Below are 22,522 nucleotides of genomic sequence, written 5' to 3'. Positions count from 1 at the left end.
CAAGAAGACGGATTTTATAAAATAAAAAGCAGTTGAAACTGCATTTTTATGAATAAAAATTTGACAAACTATTTATCGTTTTATGATGAGTAAAATTTTTTCGTCGCGTTCTTGGCTTTTAAGTAATGCATAAACCTTCGAGGCGCGAGGCCCTTCGGACCACGAGGCATAGGTGGTGGCCCACGTTGCCTCCGCCCTTGGTTATAGAAATGATGTAATTTGAGTATAAATTATTTATAAATACGTATGTCAAGTTATATTTTTATTACGACGCAAAATATATTTTTAGAGTTTACGGCCACTGTACCAGGTGAGACATTGTTTAAACAAAAAATGTTACGCATTCCATCACGTACATAAACAGTGTCGTAATTCGCCAAGTGCAAATCAGCAAATTCGTAAAATTTTTGTTTATTTTGAACAATCCGGATAATCGAAAATCCGGATAATGGAGGTCCGGATAATCGAGGTTCTACTGTACTTGAATGTCTTGGGGTATGTCTCTCCACGCCTGCACAACTTGTGCAGTCAGTTGTTGTACAGTGTGTGCTGGATGGCTATGAGATGTAATCTGTCTACCCATGTCATCCCAGACATGCTCTGTAGGGGATAAATCTGGAGACTGAGCGGGCCAATCTATGATTGCAACACTTTGCAAGTTCTGTCTTGTGATGGCAGCAGCATGAGGACGGGCATTATCTTTTTGGAAGATACCATTTTGGATGGTGTTCATGAAAGGTATGACTACTGGATGGATCATCCTGTCCACATACTGGCAGGTGGTCATTGTGCCTTCAACAACCACAAACTCAGTCCTGCTGTCGTAACTGATTGCCTCCCAAACCAGGAGTTGGACCTGAGTGGCACTGTGAAATTACAGCAGGGTGGGCTCTTTCTCCAGCATGCCAGCGGACATGTTTCTGACTATCACATTGGCCTAAACAGAATCGGAATTCATCACTAAACACAACTGTACACCATTCATGTATCCAATTACGCCTAGCAGCACACCACGTTAATTGTTGTTAGCAATGAAATATGGTTAAGGAAACACATTGCATGAAGGTCCGAGATCTCAGCCCAGCATCAAGCAATCAGTTTACAATTGTCCGTGGGATGACTCTGGCAGTAACTAGCTTGGATCTGTGCTGCTGTCACCCATCTGTCAGCTACTGCCATCCGCACAATATGGCGGTCTTCACGTGGCGTCGTCCTTCTGCGTGGACCTGTACCAGGTCTGCGAGTACTGGACTCTTCCTGCATTCACCTTTTGACCACTCTTTGTATTGACATTGCAGTACGGCCAGTCCTTCGGTGCAATTTCACAATATGATGCTCCCATTTCTGACATGCCAATTATTCAACCTCTTTCAAAGTCAGACATTTGGGTGTACAGAGTTCTCATTCATTGGGTGTACAGAGGTGTACATACATTTGGGTGTACAGAGTTCTCATTCATTGATATGGCATAGCTGGTCACCAACAACCTGTGGACCAAAAAAGTCATGTTCCCTAACACAGTTCACAACTTATAAACTAAACACTACAGCAATTTTGCATAACAAATGTCTCCATAGTTTCCATACCACTGTATGTACTTCATTTAATTTTTGATCATTCAATACCCTTCAAAAAGAGATTCTTTTGCCCCAATTTCATATGTCTTCGACAATACTGGGTGGGTGTAACACTTTCAATTTCTGCCAGTGTATATAAACAAACAAACATATATAAATATATATTGCAAATTTTAAATTATTAAAATAATAATTGTTGTATCTGAAATAAGTACATTTTTAAACTGTAATTTTAATGAAATGCCTTTTATTATAAAGTTTGTCATTATAATTAGATGAAAGTAGCAAATTCATTATTTTTTTACTGATGACACAGTTATTCATCATGATAGGTTTCCTAATCTGAAAAATGAAAGGATACAAACAATTAATATCGGTATTTTTGAATATCACTTTGATTGATTAGTAAATATTGTGTTTAGAACAAGAGCAATGAATTCTGAAAACAGAATAATTTGAGCATTATTTATTACATATGTGCAAAGTAAAAATTTAATAAACAGCTATTAATAGAATAATAATTGTTTATTAAATGTTCAATAGTTTAATCAATCTTATCTTTTCAAAATAATTCTTTTTATTTTATAATTTTCTAAGTAGGTATAATTATATAAGAACTTTTTAAAACTATAAAATCATGATTGGCAACTAAACAGCCATAATAAAAAGAAATGTATTTGATTGTATGTTCTATGTATCATTCAATTAATTTTAAGTTATACTCCAAAAACAATTGTTAGAACATGAGAATCACATGTATATACACTCGACCCCCCCCTATAACACGGGTTCATATAATGCGGATTCGTATATTGCGGCGAAAAAATTGAGACCGTATTAGTGTAAAGACACTAAAAGGGACTCGTAAAATGCTGTAAAACGTCATCGCCGACTTGTGTCGTGACAGGATTGGTTGAATCTGGACCAATAGTGGACGAGCAGCCAAACTACTTACATGCTATGGAGAGTTTAGGTGGGTAAGTTGAGTTTACTATCATCTGTACAGTATATAAATTAGGTACTGTAAGTCTAATACAGTACTGTAATTTTATACATTTCTTGTGAAAAAAACATTTCTTATTCAACGGCCATAAAAGTTATTTCTATTAATGATGTCTTTAAAGTTCAGTGAATTTTTCACAGAAAAATAACTTATCAGAAAACGCGCTTGCCATTTGGTGCGCTGCTTCGCAATGAAAACAAGCTTAATCAATGGCATCGTTGAACGGTGCACACTCAGTAAGTAATCCTACAATTTTTTGTTTACAGCATAGTTTATACGGATTATTCCCAAAAAATTATACGTGTTTTAGAAATGTTGAGTCGAATTAGTCTAGAATCGATTAATTTTATGGAAGAAAATCTTTCAAACAGCCATAGTCCGTAAACTGCACACATGCCTGGCTGTAATTGGCTCATGTATTTAAGGATTCCTACAGTGTGAAATTCTTATAAAGTGGAACATATCTACCGCATTATACGGGGGTCGACTGTATTTAGAAAAGTGTTCAGTGTGTCAAAAAATGGAATATAGTTTAAATATAGTTGATGCTAGAAGAGGCATCAGTATTATATTATCATATGTCAATGTCTCCTATATTAAAATGTTTAAATACATTTTCACGATATTATTATAATTAGTTGATTATTCAATTTACAGAATTGTCAGACATTCTTAATTTCTTTGATGCTTCTGTAAATTATTTTCCCTCTTCTATGGCATCATTTTCACACTAACTGATATAAATAAGAGTTAAGTTTCTGTTAAATAGTGTTTCAAATTTCCAGTATTTAATTCCCACTTCATAGAATCAGTTTTATCATTTATAAAAAAAATTTAATCGAAATAATTGTAAGTGATTACAAACATATTTGTTTTTTCCTCAACAGCATTATAACAAAATGTTTGCTGCATCATAAACTGAATTATATCTTCAACTCTTGAATTCAGTCATATCTCCAGTTGTTATATTCAGTGCTAATAGTTTCTTCTAGATATAATAGTCAGATTATATATTCGGACAGGGAAAATTAAAACAATGTGACCAGAAATATTAAGATAAATAATAAGTGTTAATGATTGTGTGCTTATCAATCATTTCCCAATTTAAATATACCATATTTACTTGATTCCAAAATACTTTTGGATTTTAAGATTTTTTTCCTCAGTTTTTAAATCAGATTTTATTAAGTTTGATTAAGTAACGAGTTGGAAAAATAACACAAATGCCAGGTAATGTTTGACAGTTCTGTATTTAGGCTCTTCTGCATTAGCAGTAACTATTTGTTGTAATGCTGCAACACAGTGTTGTCTTAGAGGAATTTTAAATGTTTAGAAAAAAAAATTTAGATAAGCTTTGCAGTTAATGAGTGTTTGAGTGTTTTTGTTGACTTGAATCAACAAAAAAAAAAACCTAAATCAGCCTTGATTGAGTTGAAAGTTGCCAAGGTGACTTGACTTGAACATATTAATACAGTAACTTGACTTGCAACTTGAAAATTTTTAATGAAACAATTTAGCAGAACTTCCTAATGTTTAAAAGTATTTTGTTTGACTGTTTTTTATTTTTTGTATTTTTGATTATATACATAATGAATTTAGAAGGATTTGGTGGTGTAGACACTAATGCAGTGTATCTAATGATTAGACTAAAATTACCAATATCAAAATTACTGACTGAAGGTTTCACCAATATATTTTTGTAAAAGATAAATACTGTAGAGTCTCTCACAAACTTGACTTAATGTGGACTGAGAAGGTGATGAGTTACCAAAAATGATTAGTTTTGCAGTGTAGCAATGATTCTAGTCTAAATAGTGGATTTTTTGTAAAGGTGTTATAGGTGCAAATTCATATACATTTTAACCAAATATCAAAAGTAAATATCTTTATTTGTACTTAGCCAATATTTTTTAAAATGAAAATTTCTTTTATGGCTGTTTTCAAGTTAGTGACATCTGTGTCATGGTGTTTTGCAGAGGAATCTTGGAAAAAGGGTTATATTCTTTTTTAATGTCAAATTGATGATGATATCAAGTGTTGCCAATGAAGAATGTTTACTTATTTGATCCCACTGTTAAGTTACAGCTGTAAAATTAGATTACATATTTTTATTTATTTTTTTGAATGACAATAAATTTTATGGAATGTTGAGTTATTGAGAGTCAAGTTTTTGGGACTCTACTGTATATTCTGAGATTTTAAAACTGGAACAGATCATTTGGTATATTTGTCAAGATTAGTATACTGACCATGTCTAATCTTAAAATTGTGAATTGCAAAGTTGCAAATTTTGGATTTTAAATAGTCATTAATTCTGTGATTTGTGTAATTGGTAGTTGGTGAAATACATCTAAATGTTATAAGTAATAGATATGTATATATATATATATCCATGGTGTGGTTTTATTGATATTCCTTTTAAAATCAATTTTTCAAAAATATTTCCTCAAAAAATTGATGAAAACTTCATGGGTTAATTCTACAGAAATAACCACCGTTTTTTTGCCTGGACCACATTTAATCAGAGACAATAGCTTATCTTCATATTCTTTATTTTCTTACTTACTATGCATTTCAGGTGCAATATTTTCGTATCACTTGCACCCCTCTTCAGTTTTTTTTACATTTCTGTTTTTAAGTTAAGATCCACAGTAAGCTATTGTCTCTGATTAAATGCGGTCCAGGCAAAAAAACGGTGGTTATTTCTGTAGAATTAACCCATGAAGTTTTCATCAATTTTTTGAGGAAATATTTTTGAAAAATTGATTTTAAAAGGAACATCTAAATGTATTTTCAGAAAGGATTTGAGACTTGACTTGTGTGTTGATCCATTTTTTTTCTTCAGAGACTTGAGATGCAACTCAAGAATTTTAAGAGATTCAATTGAGACTCATCACTTAAACTTTGAAACCAAGACTGATTTGAACTAATATGAGCACTGAGCAATATTCCTAATAATATTTATTAATGATGTGTAATGCATCTTGTGGACTACATACAATGACTTCTGATTCTTGTTTTGAACCTCAAATGTGAGACACAACTCTACTTGCACAAGTAAAAAGAAAGTGTGTCTTGGAATTGAGGAACTATTGTATTAGCTGTAAAAATCTAGAATTGTCATGTAACTCAAATAATAATAAATTCACAAAATTGTATTAGTTAAAATATAATTTGATAAAAATTGGGCTATATTTTAGTAGGTTCATTATTTTGTTTAATCCAAATTTGTTATTTGTTAAAAATGCATAGTAAATAAATATTTTTAAACTCCAAAATAATGATAACAATTATAAATGATGTTTAAAACAACAAAACATCACTCTCTCACACCACTTAAGTGTAGGATTTGTATTACCGGTAAATTGGTTTACTATTAAGTAGATAAAAAATATATCAGTAACTAGACCAGCAATTTGATATCTTTTATTAGTAAAGTTGGTAAAAAAAAATACATAGATATGTAATAAATTTTTAACGTTTATTTGTATACACTTTCATGTATATTTATATTTTTATTCATTAACAACGTAAGTGTCAAACATTTTTATTTAAACTATAAAAGTAGTTTTAGCCATTTATCTTTTAAATTATTACTTTACAGCTTTTACATATGCTGGACAGTTTGGCAATTTGTTTCTGAACTGTAACATTTAGAGCACAATAACAATTTTAGTTGACTAAGTAGAATATGTTTGTTTGAATTTGAGCTCTTATACTTCACACTTTTTACTTTCTTACCCCATCTATTGGGTCATCTTGAAGAAATACCTGTTTCACAAGCTAAAGCAACTAGCCACATCAGAAATTGACATGGACCATTTGCAGTCTCTAATTAAAAAGTTTAAACTGCCTGCCGACATAAGTGTCCTAGGGAAATTCCTCCTGGACCATGGACTGGACATTATGACTTGCATACCCATCATCCTGCCAATGACCCAGGCTCCAACATCTTCCTCCATCGATCTACCATCCCACAAGGTATAAACTACTACACCAATGGATCCAAATCTCCAGGTGCAGTAGGCACAGCTGTTATCCTTGATGACCCAACGAAGAAAACCTGGCAAGGTACCTATAGGCTGGATCCATCTTGCTCCATCAACCAAGCTGAGTTGCTAGCCATCCTTAACACCCTCAGATGTATCCAGGATAATATAACCAGTTACAACGGTAAAAACATCATCATCATCAGTGACAGTCGAGTTGCCCTTTACCAGATTCGTAAGTGTAACTGCCGTCTTCCCATAATAAACAATAGCTTAAAGAGCCTATACGAAATCTCAGATACTGTCAATATAAAATTTTACTGGATCAAGGGCCACTCAGGAAGCAGTGGCAATGACAAGGAGGACAATCTGGCCAAAAAGGCCTCCTCTTAATCCATGGTGTGTAGCTACTCCTCGATCCCCCTGTCCTGGGTTCAAGGTAAGCTGGACTCAATTCTAATGTTTTGCTGGCAGAAGGAGTGGGGTGAAAGCCTGACAGGATGTCTCACCCACAACTTTTTCCCCAGCATCCCTCATAGGATCAGCAACCACCATTTTATTACCAATTACATCATGAGTCAAATTCTAACAGCACACAGCAACTTCAGAGCCTATAGGTTCTTGAAGAAGGAGAATGGTTTGTGCTTCTGTTGTACTAACAAGAACGAAGATCCATTACACTTAATCTTCATCTGTCCAGTTCACTCACATTACTGTGCAAACCTTCATAAGACTATTGTGGGTATCCTTGGCCCTGTGAACTATACACCTTTATAGAGGACCAGATAATCTATCAAGAATTCAAGACCTTCGTGGAACACCCAAAACTAATGCACTATACCACTATCAGCCCAAGTGGCATCTAATGGACAGCTCATCTTCTGAGTCAACAGTGATCCCTCCCCCAAAAGGGACTCCTTACTGCTTCTTCTTAGTCCCATTCCCCCCAAAGGCAGCCTCATCTGTCCAACTCCTCAAGGTATTATGCTACGAGCCTTCTCCTTCCCTGTAAATACAAATTTTCTGCACGCATATACCATTGTATTTTCTAGTCATATCCAACAGTCCCCTTTGCAGTCATGTCCTCCTTTTTCCATTTTCAAATCTCCAACCATCCCACCTTCTTAACTTTTCCTCAAATCACTCTCCTTCCTTCCTTCACCGATCTTTCTTATCTTTTAAGGCTACGCCTTTGAGTACAGCCTTTTCTTTCACATGTATGTAAATAACCCTCTTCATTTGTAACAAATAAAAACCAGGACTTACGTAAAGCTTTCATTACAAATTTGTTGTGTTTTCTCTTCATTCAATGAAGTGTAGCTGTTAACAAAACAAACAATAATACTCATTAACAATCAGCCTGCACATTTATATTTACAAAACTATCTCAGCATTACTTAACTTTTTAATGTTTTGTTTTACAATTGAAAATTGAAATTGTTTTATAAATCCTTTTTCCATTCCTAGAAATCAGAATGTTTGTTTTAAAATTATCCACAGTTAATCTATTATCATAAGAATATTTTTGTAACAAATCTAACTTTTTTGCATTGAAATAGAATTCTTTGATTTAAGTACCAGTGAATTTAATCAAATCAAACCAGGTTAACATACTCCCACTATTCATAAATCTCTGTCAGGTCATTCAAACAGAGAACAAAATCAGGCTTAGAGGATTACCCCAAGGCAATTTGTTCTTAAATGTGAAGAATCGGTGAAATCCATCTGTATGAATTTGTGCATTGAGAACTGCATATATGAGTTTTAAAATATTTATGAACTTTTTCAATATATCTGTTTTAACTAGTTTATAGAATAAGATCATATCTGAGTGAATTGAATGCCTTATGAAAATTGATAGGTTACAACTAGCCTATTCTGTTTAAGTATTATAAAAAAAATTATATAAATTTCATAATGATTGATGAAACTTCTATATAATGTGTGTATATAACAGCTTAGTTTTTCATAATTATTACATATAGATTTCTTTACAATAGAGCGTCGATTATCTGAATCAATTGGGGGCTGGGATTGTTCAGAAAATCAATATTTCGGATAACCAATTATGTACGAAAAAATATATTAACCTATCGCATGTTGAAATTTTTCTCTGTTGCGTGTCACTTCGCGTTGAATTTTCGTTGATGTTAAGCCTAACGAAGACTATTGTATCATTAAAAATTATTTTTTTATTTTGTACAAACAAAATAAATATATTGAAAAATATAAAAACAATAAAAAATTATACTTCAGAAGTTAATTTAGTATCAAAAGCGTAAAATATTTGAGTAGCCCATGATATAGCCAAAGATTGCATCACCACAGCACTGGTGAAAATTTAAATTTGCCGACTGGAATTCTTTCGGATAATCGATGCTCTACTGTATTTACTTTAACATCATATTACTGATATTAAAATAATGTAAATTATCAAATTATTCTGATATTCTGTTATTAGAAACATAAATGCATTTGGTACAAAATGTAATATTGATTGTATTTATATGCTGTAAATTTAGAATTAATGAATTTATTTAATATCAATTATTTGTTAAAGAAATGTTTAATAAGCCATTAAAAAAATTTGCATTTTAAAAAGTGGTTATATTTTACTTTCAGGTTTGCTACTTCTCGACAAACTTTAACATGGGTTCCAGATTCATTCTTTACAAGGTAATATACATTATAAAGTTTCTAGTTAAATGTAGTATACATATATTTACTTTAAATTAGTGTTGCTAATTTTGAATTATTTGTCTAAAGGAATTTTTGGAATTCTTTTAAAAAAAGATATTGATTAATTTTCTTCCTACAGTTATTTTTTGTCATTATTGTTTAGCCAATGTGCTCATTCTTGCTTCGGCAGCCATTTCACCTTTTTCTTGGTCTTCCACTATCTCTCCCCCATTAGTTTATAGAGTAGCTCAGCCTCATATATATATATACAGTCGACCCCCCATAACACCGGTTCCTATAGTTCGGATTCCTATATCATGGCGAAAAAATTGTGACAGTATTCTTACAAACATGCTAAAAAAAAAAAAACGTATAATTTGGTAAAACGTCATCACCGACTTGTGTCACGACAGGATTGTTCGAATCTAGACCAATAGTGGATATTGTACAAACCATTGAGTTTAAACGAGCAGCGGACCTACTAAAAACCATTTATTATTTAACGTCCATAAAAATTATATTTATATTAATAATGTCTCCAAAGTTCAGTGAATTTTTCGCAAAAAAATAATTTATCAGGAAGCACGCGAGCGCCATTTGATGACAAGCTCCATGATGAAAACAAGCTTAAGCAATGGCGTGGTTGAACGGTGCACACTTGGTAAGTAATCCTACAATTTTTTGTTTATAGCATAGTTTATATGGATTATTCCCAAAAAATTATACGTATTTTGGAAAAGTTTGAGTTGAATTAGTCTAGAATCGGTTAATTTTATGGAAGAAACCTTTCGAACAGCCGTAGTCCATAAACTGCATACGTGCCAGGCTGTGATTGACTGGACTCGTAGAAAATGGATTCATAAAAACTGGAATGTATCTACCATGTTATAGGGGGTTCGACTGTATATATATATATATATATATTTTTATATTGTACCAACTAGGGCTAGGCATTTTAGTTGATTATAATCTTATCTTTAAGTAATTATAGTAGTAAGTAAAAAGTGAGAAACAGTATTTTAATAAATCAGATTATTTGATATAAATGATAAAGAACTGTTTTTCTTTAAATAATTATATTTCTTTAATGCACTTTTCTATGAAGAAAACATGATGCACATGATGCAATCAAATGCCACTTAATATGTTCTAATGTAAAAAAAAATCCATAATTCTGATGCAGAAATCTTTTACAGAAAACATCCTTTTTGACATCAACAGAAACTATTTGTGCATTAACAAATTTTGATCATTAGATTAACAATCAAATATTGGATCAATACTCTTAACTCAAAAACAAATTCTCCCATTAATATATATGAATACTGGACTATCTCTAACCTGTAATTTTGACTAGTATTTATTTAATCTTCTATTTATACTGGCCTTGTAGTTCAATTTTGAGTGTCTACATAAGTTTTTACAGCTTTAAGCACTTTCATATAACTTTCAAGTGTTCTTATTGTAGAAATTGAATCCATAAAATTAACTTTGAATAAGCACAAAAAAATTTCATCCTCAACAAAACTGAGCAATAATATAAAATTAAAAACACTAACATTCAGAGTCTCCCAGCAGATGAAAATCCAGAAAAATGAACCCTTTTAGTTCACTGAGAGCATTGTTTTTCTGGCAAACCATCACACTCTCAATATATGCAGGTGACAATAAAATTTGATATGATTTACATCAATCAAATATAATTAGGACAACTGCAAACAAGGAGCAACTCAAATTACTGGAGGCACTTGAAATTTTTTTAGTGGACATGCAGGGGCTGTGTATCAACTTTAAGGAGGAAAAACAGAATTTTCAGGAATTGCAGGCTCTATTTGATAAGTCATTATAAAACTACATTACAACATATACTCTGGACTCATCCTATGGTTGGTTTTAAATTTGAATTTATCTAAAGTTCTGCAACTTTCATTTTCAAACATTAAAGCCTGTGGCATTCTATTTCTGAAAATTATGACTTGAGGTAGGTCTTAAGAGTAGACCAAAAGCATTCATTTTTCTGGATTTCCGTCTGCCAGAAGAACCTGTTTTTTCAATTTTAACTGAATAGTTGTTTTGAAATATTTATTTCATTATTTTATAATGGGTCTCAAGGGAGTAACTTTTCTGCAAATTCTTCAGTAATTCCTTATATGCATTTGTAAAATGCATTTGATATTTTTAAGAACTTTATTCGTTTTGGATTTTTCTTAGAATCTTGCGGAACTGGTGATTATAGAATATTTAGAAAACATAATTAAAAAAGCATATCATAACATTTTGGCTTTTTAGGACAGACTATTAGATGGAAATTGTAGCAAATTTTTTTTGTCTTTTATTGTTCAAATTATCGGGCAAAGAAATTTTTATGGCATATTAGGAATACTTTAGTCCTGCTTTCTGTGTTCTATATTTGAATAAACATTAAATAAAGAATTTTAACGTAATGTAATATGCAGTTTTTAAGAATTAAAAATGAACTTTTACTTGAAAGGAAAAATTGTATGTTTAATAAAAATTAAAATAAGATTATTTTTGCAGCATGCTCAGTGGTCGGATTTCAACATTAAAAGACGAAACAGGAGCAGTAAGTAGCATTTGATTTGAATTTAGTTCAAATATATATTTAAACAAGTATTGAGAAAAACATTAAAATTAAAATTTGTTCATATACAATTATTTTATGCATTGTTTTTATTAAATGTCTAATTTTTTTGTGGTATAAGTATGTAAAGTATTTATTTTTAATTAATAATCTTTTCTCTTTAAACAATTTTTTAAATAATTTAATAAATTTTTCTTAAAGTAAGAATATCCTTGCATATAGTAGCATGGATTGCTCTGGATAATTTTAAAAAATAGCCAATCATTTTGCAATCAATCTTTTTGTCACTTCAAATTATTTATTGCCACCAGTTTTACTTACTAATTAATGCCAGTGATGGTAGCCTTATCACTTAAGCTGTCACTTAGGAATATGAATCAGTTTTGAATAATTTTAACTAATAATTCCAAATAACACATTTGATCACAATGCTTAAATAGTATTTTACAGGTTCTGTCTTATCAAAATTTTTTCACTTTAGCTAAAGCATGCTTTGTGATTCAATTTCACCCTGAATGTCAAAATAAGTGGTCTAAGGTTTTCTCACCAATATTATATTTTTATTATCACTTTAATAAAAATATCCCAAGTGGTGATTTTTGTACTATATAATGCAACCTTTGAATTAGCGAACTTTTTCTAAAAAAATTATCATTCAGATTTTAAAAGTTTTTTAGAAAGTAAATTAATTGAATAGGCTAAAGTGTGTTTTTGCAAGTGAAGTGCTTATTTATGTGATTACATAGTTTTTCTTATTACATTTATAGTTCTAAAGTTTGTAATTAGTAATTATTGTTGTAAATATCCAAATAAATAGAATTGTTATCAAATTTTAGATTACGAATTATTAGTTAATTTTAAATTTATAAAAAATTTTATTTTTTAAGCAGAAAATTTAAAATAGAACAGATATAAAATGAAAGTTTTAAATTCAATTTAAATCAATTATTAATTAAATGAAATGTTAAAAAATTAAAAATGCAAGTTTTAATTCAAATATATTTATTGATGATAATTAATAATTTAAAAATCAATCATTCTGTATTCTAATTCTTTTAAAAAGATTCTTTAAATTTCCTACAAAGATTGTATAAACAATGAGAATTTAGATTATTTATCTAAAGAATCAGAAAAATTTTAGTAAATATAAAAATTATCTAAGAACCTCGCGTACTAAACATTTTCTACTTCTTGATGTGTATTACAAATATTTTACTGGTTTTATCTATCAAGATTGGCTTTCACTCCAAATTCCATNTAAATTTCCGCTTGTGCTATGGCACTGCAATCTTTGGCTATGTCTTGGGCTACTCCAATATTATTTTTGTTGGTGTGCATATTTTAGCTGGCAGCACTGGCACGATCATGATAGAGTACTTAAGGACATGCCAGGATTTGAAAGAATTTCAACATGGGATAGGTTAATATATTTTTTCATATGTTATCTGAAAAATCGATTTTCTGAACAAACCCAGTCCCCAATTGATTCGGATAATCGATGCTCTACTGTAATAGTATTATAGTATTCTATAATACTATTGACTGACACATTTTAAATTGCTGCCAAAATTCAATGCAGGGAAGGAATATAGAAAAGTCATAAACCTTGTCATTTCTCTTTACAATAACATAGATGTTAATGAATAACAATATAATGTAATTATTGAAGAAATAAGTAAATTTTACAATGTAAAGTTCTTGTGAAAGTAACAAATTTTTTTTTCTGATGATAAAGAAAATAAATAGGAATAATAATAGTATATTATGCAATTAGTTTATAATATAGGTGATTATGACATGAATGGAAGTTTGGCGCATGAGTGGAGTGAGTGGACCAATTTTCATGAATGCCATAATCACTAATTATAAACAAATTGTCATTGGTATTTTGTAGTTAGACTACACCTATATGCATTCTTTTAACAAATGCATAATGTTTACTGTAACCTTCCTGTAAATAATTATAAAATTATTTGGAATTTTTCAGCTATTTGCTATTTACTTCATTATTATTTTTATATTACTATTACTAATTGCAATTAGTGTATTTTTCTAACTTTATTGTATTTTTTATTTTAACCTACATTTGAAAAATTTTGTTAAAAAATAGTAATAAGGGAAAGGGAAACCTTTTCAAAAATAAGTAAATGGTGCTTAAAATCAAAAAAGTGCAAACTATTTTACTATTTCTGGAAATAGATTTAAATCTTTTTTTGATTGTACTATATTATTCCTTATAGAAAAGTGAAATAATGTAGTCAATCTTTTCCTTCTACTCAAACATTTCTGTTAGTGAGGTCAATGTAGCTTTAGTACATTAGATTCTTTATTACATTTAGAATTCTGTATGCAAGACAATGAATTAGTGACAAAATGATGTTTTTTTCAATACAAATTATATAAACTGGTTTAATTATGAAAAACTTTTTATTAATTTTTTTTATTTATATACTGAAAAAATTTATATTATTTGTAGATATTCATTGACAGAGATCCAAAACTTTTTACTATAATACTCAACTTTATGAGAACAAAAGATATTGATTTGAGGTAACTATATTAATATATTGATATCACTTCCTTTTACTTTACTAGATTATTTAATAAGATTAAATTACAAATATTTTTCTATTAAATAATTTTTTAATTTAGTTTGTCTTTTGAATATACTGTTTACTCTATATTATATTTACTAGTATCAGGTTATTACAAAAGTTCTGTTGGTTTTTGAACTGCCACTTTGAGACATCATATCATTGCTAAAAATAAGATGATTTAATCGAAATAACCTCTATTACAGGCAATACATTTCTGTCATCAAGTTACAAGTGTATTTATATCATGTTTAAAAAATCTGGAGTTCTGGACTCAATGAATTGCTTGAAGGTAGAATTTTTTTTGAAGGAAACTGTTGAGATGCTTGAATAGATAGTAGTCTGTGGGGGAAAGGTCTGGTGAATAGGGTAGTTGAGGGAGAACTTCATATTCTAACTGGTTCAGTTTTTAGAGGGTGACTTATGACACATGATGATGTGCATTATCATGAAGTATGATAAGTACGCTTCAATTCACTAATACCAGCTGTATTTGAGACAACATCTAGTGGGCAATGTCCAATTCATGGCAGTACTTTTCTGCTGTAATTGTTTTGCCAGTTTTAAAGAAATTATACTAAATAACACCAGTTTCACACCATCAGACAGTCATCATGATTTTTGGGTGGGGACTGGGCTTTGGCATGTATTTTGGTGTTTTTTCTCCATCACACCACTGTGTTGATTGCTTGTGGTTGTCATATCAAATCCATTTTTCATCACAAGTTATGATTTGGCTGAGAAATGGATCATTCTTGTTGCATATGATCAGAAATGAGCAGCTCTCCAGGCAAATACTTTGTTGTCTTTCATTAAGTTCGTGGGGTATCCAATTTTCAAGTTTTTCCACCTTACCCATTGTGTCTAGATGCTAAGAAACAGTTCCAATGCTTATGATAAGCTCTTTCGCAATTTCTCTTATGGTTTTTCTGGATTAGCTTCAACTGAAGCTTTCAGTCAGTCATCATTACCATTGAACAGACGTCCACTACAGTCTTTATCATTAAGGTTCATATCATCAGATCAAAACTTTCCAAACCAACATTGTACTGTGCATTAATTACAGTAGTGGTTTTGTCATCTTATGCTTTATTAATTTACAAGTTGCTTTTTGACCAAATTTGAACTCATGGAGAAGGATTGCATAAATACCTTCTTATCCATCTTTCACTCAAAATCCTGAAAACAGAAAGATACATTAAATTTTTGAGAAGATAAGTGTTGTGTAATACGAATAGAAACTTGCACTACTAAACAGTATATAACTTGTCTGCATGCACCACCACAGTCATGCTAAAAATTAACTTAAAAGTAACACATACAAAAGTTCTGTCGGACTTTTTATAACAACCTGATATAAGAGTAATACATATACAGTAGAGCATCGATTACCCAAATGCTGATCAACCAAAACATCAATTAACCGAAAGCTTTCCAGTCAGCAAATTTAAATTTCTGCTAGTGCTATGGCACTGCAATCTTTGGCTATGTCTTGGGCTACTCCAATATTATTTTTGTTGGTGTGCATATTTTAGCTGGCAGCACTGGCACGATCATGATAGAGTACTTAAGGACATGCCAGGATTTGAAAGAATTTCAACATGGGATAGGTTAATATATTTTTTCATATGTTATCTGAAAAATCGATTTTCTGAACAAACCCAGTCCCCAATTGATTCGGATAATCGATGCTCTACTGTAATAGTATTATAGTATTCTATAATACTATTGACTGACACATTTTAAATTGCTGCCAAAATTCAATGCAGGGAAGGAATATAGAAAAGTCATAAACCTTGTCATTTCTCTTTACAATAACATAGATGTTAATGAATAACAATATAATGTAATTATTGAAGAAATAAGTAAATTTTACAATGTAAAGTTCTTGTGAAAGTAACAAATTTTTTTTTCTGATGATAAAGAAAATAAATAGGAATAATAATAGTATATTATGCAATTAGTTTATAATATAGGTGATTATGACATGAATGGAAGTTTGGCGCATGAGTGGAGTGAGTGGACCAATTTTCATGAATGCCATAATCACTAATTATAAACAAATTGTCATTGGTATTTTGTAGTTAGACTACACCTATAACACTATACTTATGGAAATCAAAATTGTTTAAACACAGCATTTGTGTCAACTGTGCCATAAACAATGTGTTTATACATGATTTTGAGTTCAATAAGTATAGTGTTATAGGTGTAGTCTACCACAAAATATATGTTATGTAATAAATTTTTCATATTGTTTTTAAAACAATTACTAATTATAAAAAGTTACTATTTTTTACCTATATGCTATAAGTGATGAAACTTTTTCTAATAAGGCACAAAAAGAATTAATTAAAAATTAGAATGATAATATTTTCAATAATATGCAAACATTAGTGTATCTAAATACTGTTTTGATTAAAATTATCATATTACTATTAAATGTTAGACTTTGAATGTATTCAAACTTCTCACTAAACTTTCACAAGCAAAAAATTTATGCAGTAAATTTATTTAATAATCTGCATTATCTTAGGTAGTTCATTAATTAAGTTATATTATTTAGTAAATTAACTAAACATTATTTAGTAATGTTAAAACTTTCAGAATTTAGAGTCATTTACAATTAAATTTAAAAATTAAATAAAACTAGCACAAGATGTTCTAGTTATCAAAAGCTTTCTGAAAAGTTTGAGATAATAAAAAGTCTACTATTAATTGGTTAATAACTTATAACATTTTTAAAATCAAAAAATAATTTTTGCTTTTCTTATTGTTATAACTAACTATGATTTATTTAGTAATTAAGAATTTTATTTTATTTTTTTTCTTTAGAGATGTTGATGTTGCAATTCTTAGACATGAAGCTGAATTCTATGGAATTGCTCCACTTGGTAATTAGTTTTGAAACTTTACTAACAATTAGTAATTTTTAATTATCCTTTAACCATGTATTGCTTTCTTGTAAATTATTTTATCATTTTAATAAAATGGGCAAGACATGATTGTGTGCATCTAACAGAAAATAGGTGCAAGAAACAAACAAAAAACAATTTACACCCATTGTTTGTTCTTGGATTACCCATCCATTCTTGGAAAATATAATGCAAGGATTGCCTCTTTTTTCCTGACTCCATCACAATTCAATTGTAAAAGTCAAACAATATTCTAGGTTGTCCTTATTGTCTATACTTTGTCCTCAAAACATAATAGTTTTATGGAAAAGTTAACCTTTAATTAATATATATTTTTATCATTTAGTCATTCAGAAAGAAGAAACTTTTTTTTTTAAATATTGAGGCAGATGAGTAGTTTCTAATTTAAGGTTGACTCCATTGTAAAACTTAATTTCCTGAGATGTTTAACAAGGACAGGTGATGTTTAAGAAAGATGTTTAACAAGTGATAATCACTATGTGATTATCACTTGTTAAACATCTTTCACATAGTGAAAGATAATCACTATGTGACTATCACCTGTTTGACCTTTTGAAGGAAGATTTGAAAACAGGCAATTTCACCCAGAATGCTAAAGTCTCTCAGACTTCAACATGGCAAACTCTGAAAATAGACAGCTTATCATGCAGTGGCTCTGATATTAGTCAAAAAACTTTGTTCTGCAGGTAATGGGAGAACTTCTCTCATTACCTTGACAATGATGTAAAGGGTGGAGTACCAAAGGAAAGAATCATAAATTGAGATTATATAACACACACAGTTTAATTGCTGTTACTGAAATTCTGGACAGAAGTTGAACTGTCCTTGTATATTCAGTTTCTCATATATAAAAAGAAAGAATATTTAGCAAATTGAAAAATTAAGCATCAAAAAATTATTTAATTTCTCATATCCCCTTAATTACAGTTACACATTTCAATTTTTCCCCCTTTCAGATTTAAGTCAGATTTATTGTGCATGTTGTTTATTTCTTATATAACAATACTTATGCATACCATACATATAATTTATAGATACTAAATTTAGTGTTTTTATAGATTTCATATTTACATTATTATAATAGAGGTCAACCATAACTAATGTAGCATTATTAGGACTTGTAGGGTGCCAGATTAGTGATTTTTGCTTAATCACAGATATTGGTTAGGATAGAATACACATAACCCAACAGCTAACCACCTCATCCTACGTTTTAAAATACTTCCTGAATCAGTACAATAAAGAAAAAGAAACATTAAATGAAAATCTTTATGAAATTATTGTACAAGTAATACTTTCTAGTGTTAGAGAATAATTCAATTAGGAGAATGAAATAAAAAGATCATTAATACATGTTAAGAATTTCTAAATATTGATTTGGAAAGGATAATAATTTTTAAATTTCTCAAATGTATTTACTCTTTAATTAATAGATTTAATTTTATTATAATTGTAAAGTTTTTTGTTACAAATGGTGATAATTTGAAGTAAATTACAATTACTATTCAATTTTGGTTCATTTTAATATTTTATTTTTCAGTTAAGCGTCTAATTTTATGTGAAGATCTAAATCATTCTTCTTGTGGAGATGTTCTATTCCATGGTTATTTGCATCCTGCAGGTAAAGTTTTAAATAATCTTTAATTAGTTTTAATTTTAATTAAGAATTTTATAATAATTTTTTACCTTTAATATCATTTTATGCATCTGATTTAATCTGTTTTTCTATATGCAAAAGTATATTCACAAAGCAAATTATACATTATACACAATTATTCTGATACAAGAGCTGAAATTTCTAAAATGATAGCTTAGACAGGATTTTAACTATATTTTGTATTTTTAGTTACACTCTATGTCAACTTTTAACATTGTTTCTGTAGAACTGATAAATGTAGGAATATTAAAAGAAAACAAATTTATGCTATAGTTTAAATAAATTTTGACAACTTGCTGAATTAACATTTATGCATAATTAAAAAATTCTTTTATCAGAACTGAAGCTAAGTTTTTTGTTATAATGTTTTTAAAATTTTTACAGCTAAAAAGGTGTTGTTTTTTTCCCCTTCCTTTCTTTGTTTAAAGTTTTCTTTATTGAGCTGCAACTTTCAAATTGCAGACCCATATGGTCCCATTGTTATCCATCTGTCTGATGAATGCCATAATCACTAATTATAAACAAATTGTCATTGGTATTTTGTAGTTAGACTACACCTATAACACTATACTTATGGAAATCAAAATTGTTTAAACACAGCATTTGTGTCAACTGTGCCATAAACAATGTGTTTATACATGATTTTGAGTTCAATAAGTATAGTGTTATAGGTGTAGTCTACCACAAAATATATGTTATGTAATAAATTTTTCATATTGTTTTTAAAACAATTACTAATTATAAAAAGTTACTATTTTTTACCTATATGCTATAAGTGATGAAACTTTTTCTAATAAGGCACAAAAAGAATTAATTAAAAATTAGAATGATAATATTTTCAATAATATGCAAACATTAGTGTATCTAAATACTGTTTTGATTAAAATTATCATATTACTATTAAATGTTAGACTTTGAATGTATTCAAACTTCTCACTAAACTTTCACAAGCAAAAAATTTATGCAGTAAATTTATTTAATAATCTGCATTATCTTAGGTAGTTCATTAATTAAGTTATATTATTTAGTAANATGTATTTATTAAAACAATCATGGTGAGACACTACTAAAATTGAGATCAGATATGGAAAGCTTAGGGACTAAAGACTAATTAACTATATGAGAACTTCTGTCCAGACCAGAAGTCATGTGCTTTTTTTAAATTAAAAGATGATTAAAAATTGCAGTCTGGCATTATGATAATGCAACAATAAATAATTGTTCATTTTTTAATGTATTTAACTAAATTTGCATATACATATATTTAAAATAGTGACACCTAAACTGATGTAATTTGCAAATTTTATATACACAAATGCTAAATCTTGTGATAGATCTATTGCTACTAAGATACTAATTACTTCAAATTAATTAATTAATCACAAGTTACATTTATTTTTATTTTTAATACAATTACATCCTTTATCATAATTTCATGACTTTTAGTTTTAAAAAATATATATCAAAATTAACTTTTCCAGTGAAATAAAAAAGTAATATTTTCAGGAATACCCTCTGTTGATCCATCCATTGCAGTTTCTAGATGTAATGTTATAAATGAAAAAACTGACAGTGCTATTTCCCAACAAGATAGTGAAAATACACCAAGTACAAGTAATGTTGGTATTCAAATGGGACAAGAAGCACGACCAGGAACTGTTCTTAGAGTTGTCACAGAAACTGCATCACCTCAAAGAAATACATCAAGTCATTCAAGAAATCCTTCTCTAGATAAAAGATTTCCACCAGTTCCACTTTCTCGTAGTTCATCTGATCTTCGAAATATTGGACGAGGTCATTCCAGAGCTTCCTCTCTTGACTTAAGACATTCCCGCAACTCATCAGCTGATCTCACAAAAAATATGAAAATGGATCTAGGACTATATTTTAATACACAAGGTAATTATTGCAAAAAATAAAATATGTTAAAATAACAAAACCTTTTTATAACTTTTTTACTATATAGTGTATAAAAACATTACAAAATGGAAAATGGTTTATTCCATGTCAATGTTTTTTTTCTAATGTGTCATATCATATTTTATAAACATAACTATCATTTAAAACTTATGTTCTTGATTCAATTTTTTTCTTTTTTGAATATTTTAAGTATTTAGTTTATTACTTCTGAAATTATATGTTTATTTCTGAGTATATAATTTTAAACGATAGTAGTTTATTAATTTGGCATCTATGGTACCAGAACAAAGCAGATTATCAGAAATGCCTGAATTACATGATATTTTTGTATTTCCACATTGCAGATATTATTGTAAATTTTGTACCAACTATGCTTCTAATTTGTTTATGCACTCTTTAATCAATATGTAGATGATACAATGCATGACTATACTCTATTAACCTTTTTGATAAGTACTACCATAAACCTACACAATACATGTGATGGGCTCTTTAGAGTAAGCATGTATACATACATTCTAATTTATACAATTAGTCAATCAATTATCAACATGTTTATAATCCTTATTTCTAGGATTGTATAAAATGGGATGTTTTTCTACTTCTGTAATTAGATTATTATTATTCAACGTGAATTCCTCCATTTTTTCTTCTTTCTTTTGTTTCTTTGCCTGCATGAAATGATGGGACAATTTTGATTGGCTGAATGTAAGATTTTTTTCATTAAAATCAACTTGGGATTGATTTCAACATAAAGACATTGTTGCCTCTGAGTGCTTCGTGGCATATAACAATGTCAAATTAAGTCATTTACATTGTGTCTCTGAATGCTCCTTTAGAATGATCTTAAAAACATTTAAATAATTTTAATTTTATCTTTAATATACAGAGTGATCTTAGAGTTTCCCTAGTTATGAACATTTATGTAAAAGCTATACTAAGTAGGAACATGCAGTTTTTGGCATAATTTAGACTGATTCTACAATCTTTGGTATCAATTTGATACTGAGGGGATTGCAGTGCCACAAACTGCTTAGTCTATGTAACATTACAGGAAAAACTCTAAATTATGTCAAAAATTGTGTTTTTCCTAGTATAGTTTTTTGATAAATGGTTGTAATCAGAGACTTTGACCACTTTCTATGTGAAATATTTTACTTAAATCATTGATATAATTTCTAAAACTAAAAGAATATGATTTAAGAAATATTAGCAAATTTAGCAAGTTTTTTTATATCTTCATTTAATTACAAACCGTTCTTAGGCCCAAATTGCTGGACAGATCCATTAAGAGTTCGAATAGTGAAGGGTCATCACAACTGGATTGCTGTTGCATATGCTCATTTTGTTACTTGTTACAGGTATGAAATTAATTTTGATTGTTGTTGATATTTTAAATTTAATATTTCTAACATTCTTTATAATTATATTTTACAATAATTAACATTTTTATTATCATGCATGTTGCTGTGGTATCTCTGAAGATGGGTCAGGTAAGATTAATTTATTAACAAACATATACAATAAGGATTTTGGTTATATATATATATATATTTTTTTAATTT

General features: G+C 29.4%; 1 protein-coding gene across 2 annotated transcripts in view; it reads left to right on the top strand.

Moving 5' to 3' along the window:
• The window catches only part of LOC111613833 (BTB/POZ domain-containing protein KCTD3-like), a 47,022-nt gene that overhangs the window by 8,692 nt on the left and 15,808 nt on the right, over positions 1–22,522 (top strand). Inside the window, exons 2-9 of one of the 2 annotated variants that reach the window (XM_023355185.1) lie at positions 9,192–9,245; positions 11,787–11,832; positions 14,327–14,400; positions 17,280–17,338; positions 18,921–19,001; positions 20,544–20,936; positions 22,222–22,318; positions 22,442–22,450. In XM_023355185.1, coding sequence (XP_023210953.1) covers positions 9,192–9,245; positions 11,787–11,832; positions 14,327–14,400; positions 17,280–17,338; positions 18,921–19,001; positions 20,544–20,936; positions 22,222–22,318; positions 22,442–22,450 — 813 coding nt within the window. The remainder of the gene's footprint in view (positions 1–9,191; positions 9,246–11,786; positions 11,833–14,326; positions 14,401–17,279; positions 17,339–18,920; positions 19,002–20,543; positions 20,937–22,221; positions 22,319–22,441; positions 22,451–22,522) is intronic. The other variant, XM_023355186.1, reaches the window with a different exon arrangement.

Source organism: Centruroides sculpturatus, unplaced genomic scaffold, assembly GCF_000671375.1.
Source record: "Centruroides sculpturatus isolate CEXI.00-Female unplaced genomic scaffold, Cexi_2.0 scaffold1981, whole genome shotgun sequence".
Taxonomy (NCBI): domain Eukaryota; kingdom Metazoa; phylum Arthropoda; class Arachnida; order Scorpiones; family Buthidae; genus Centruroides; species Centruroides sculpturatus.
This window is presented reverse-complemented; position numbering and strand designations above follow the sequence as displayed.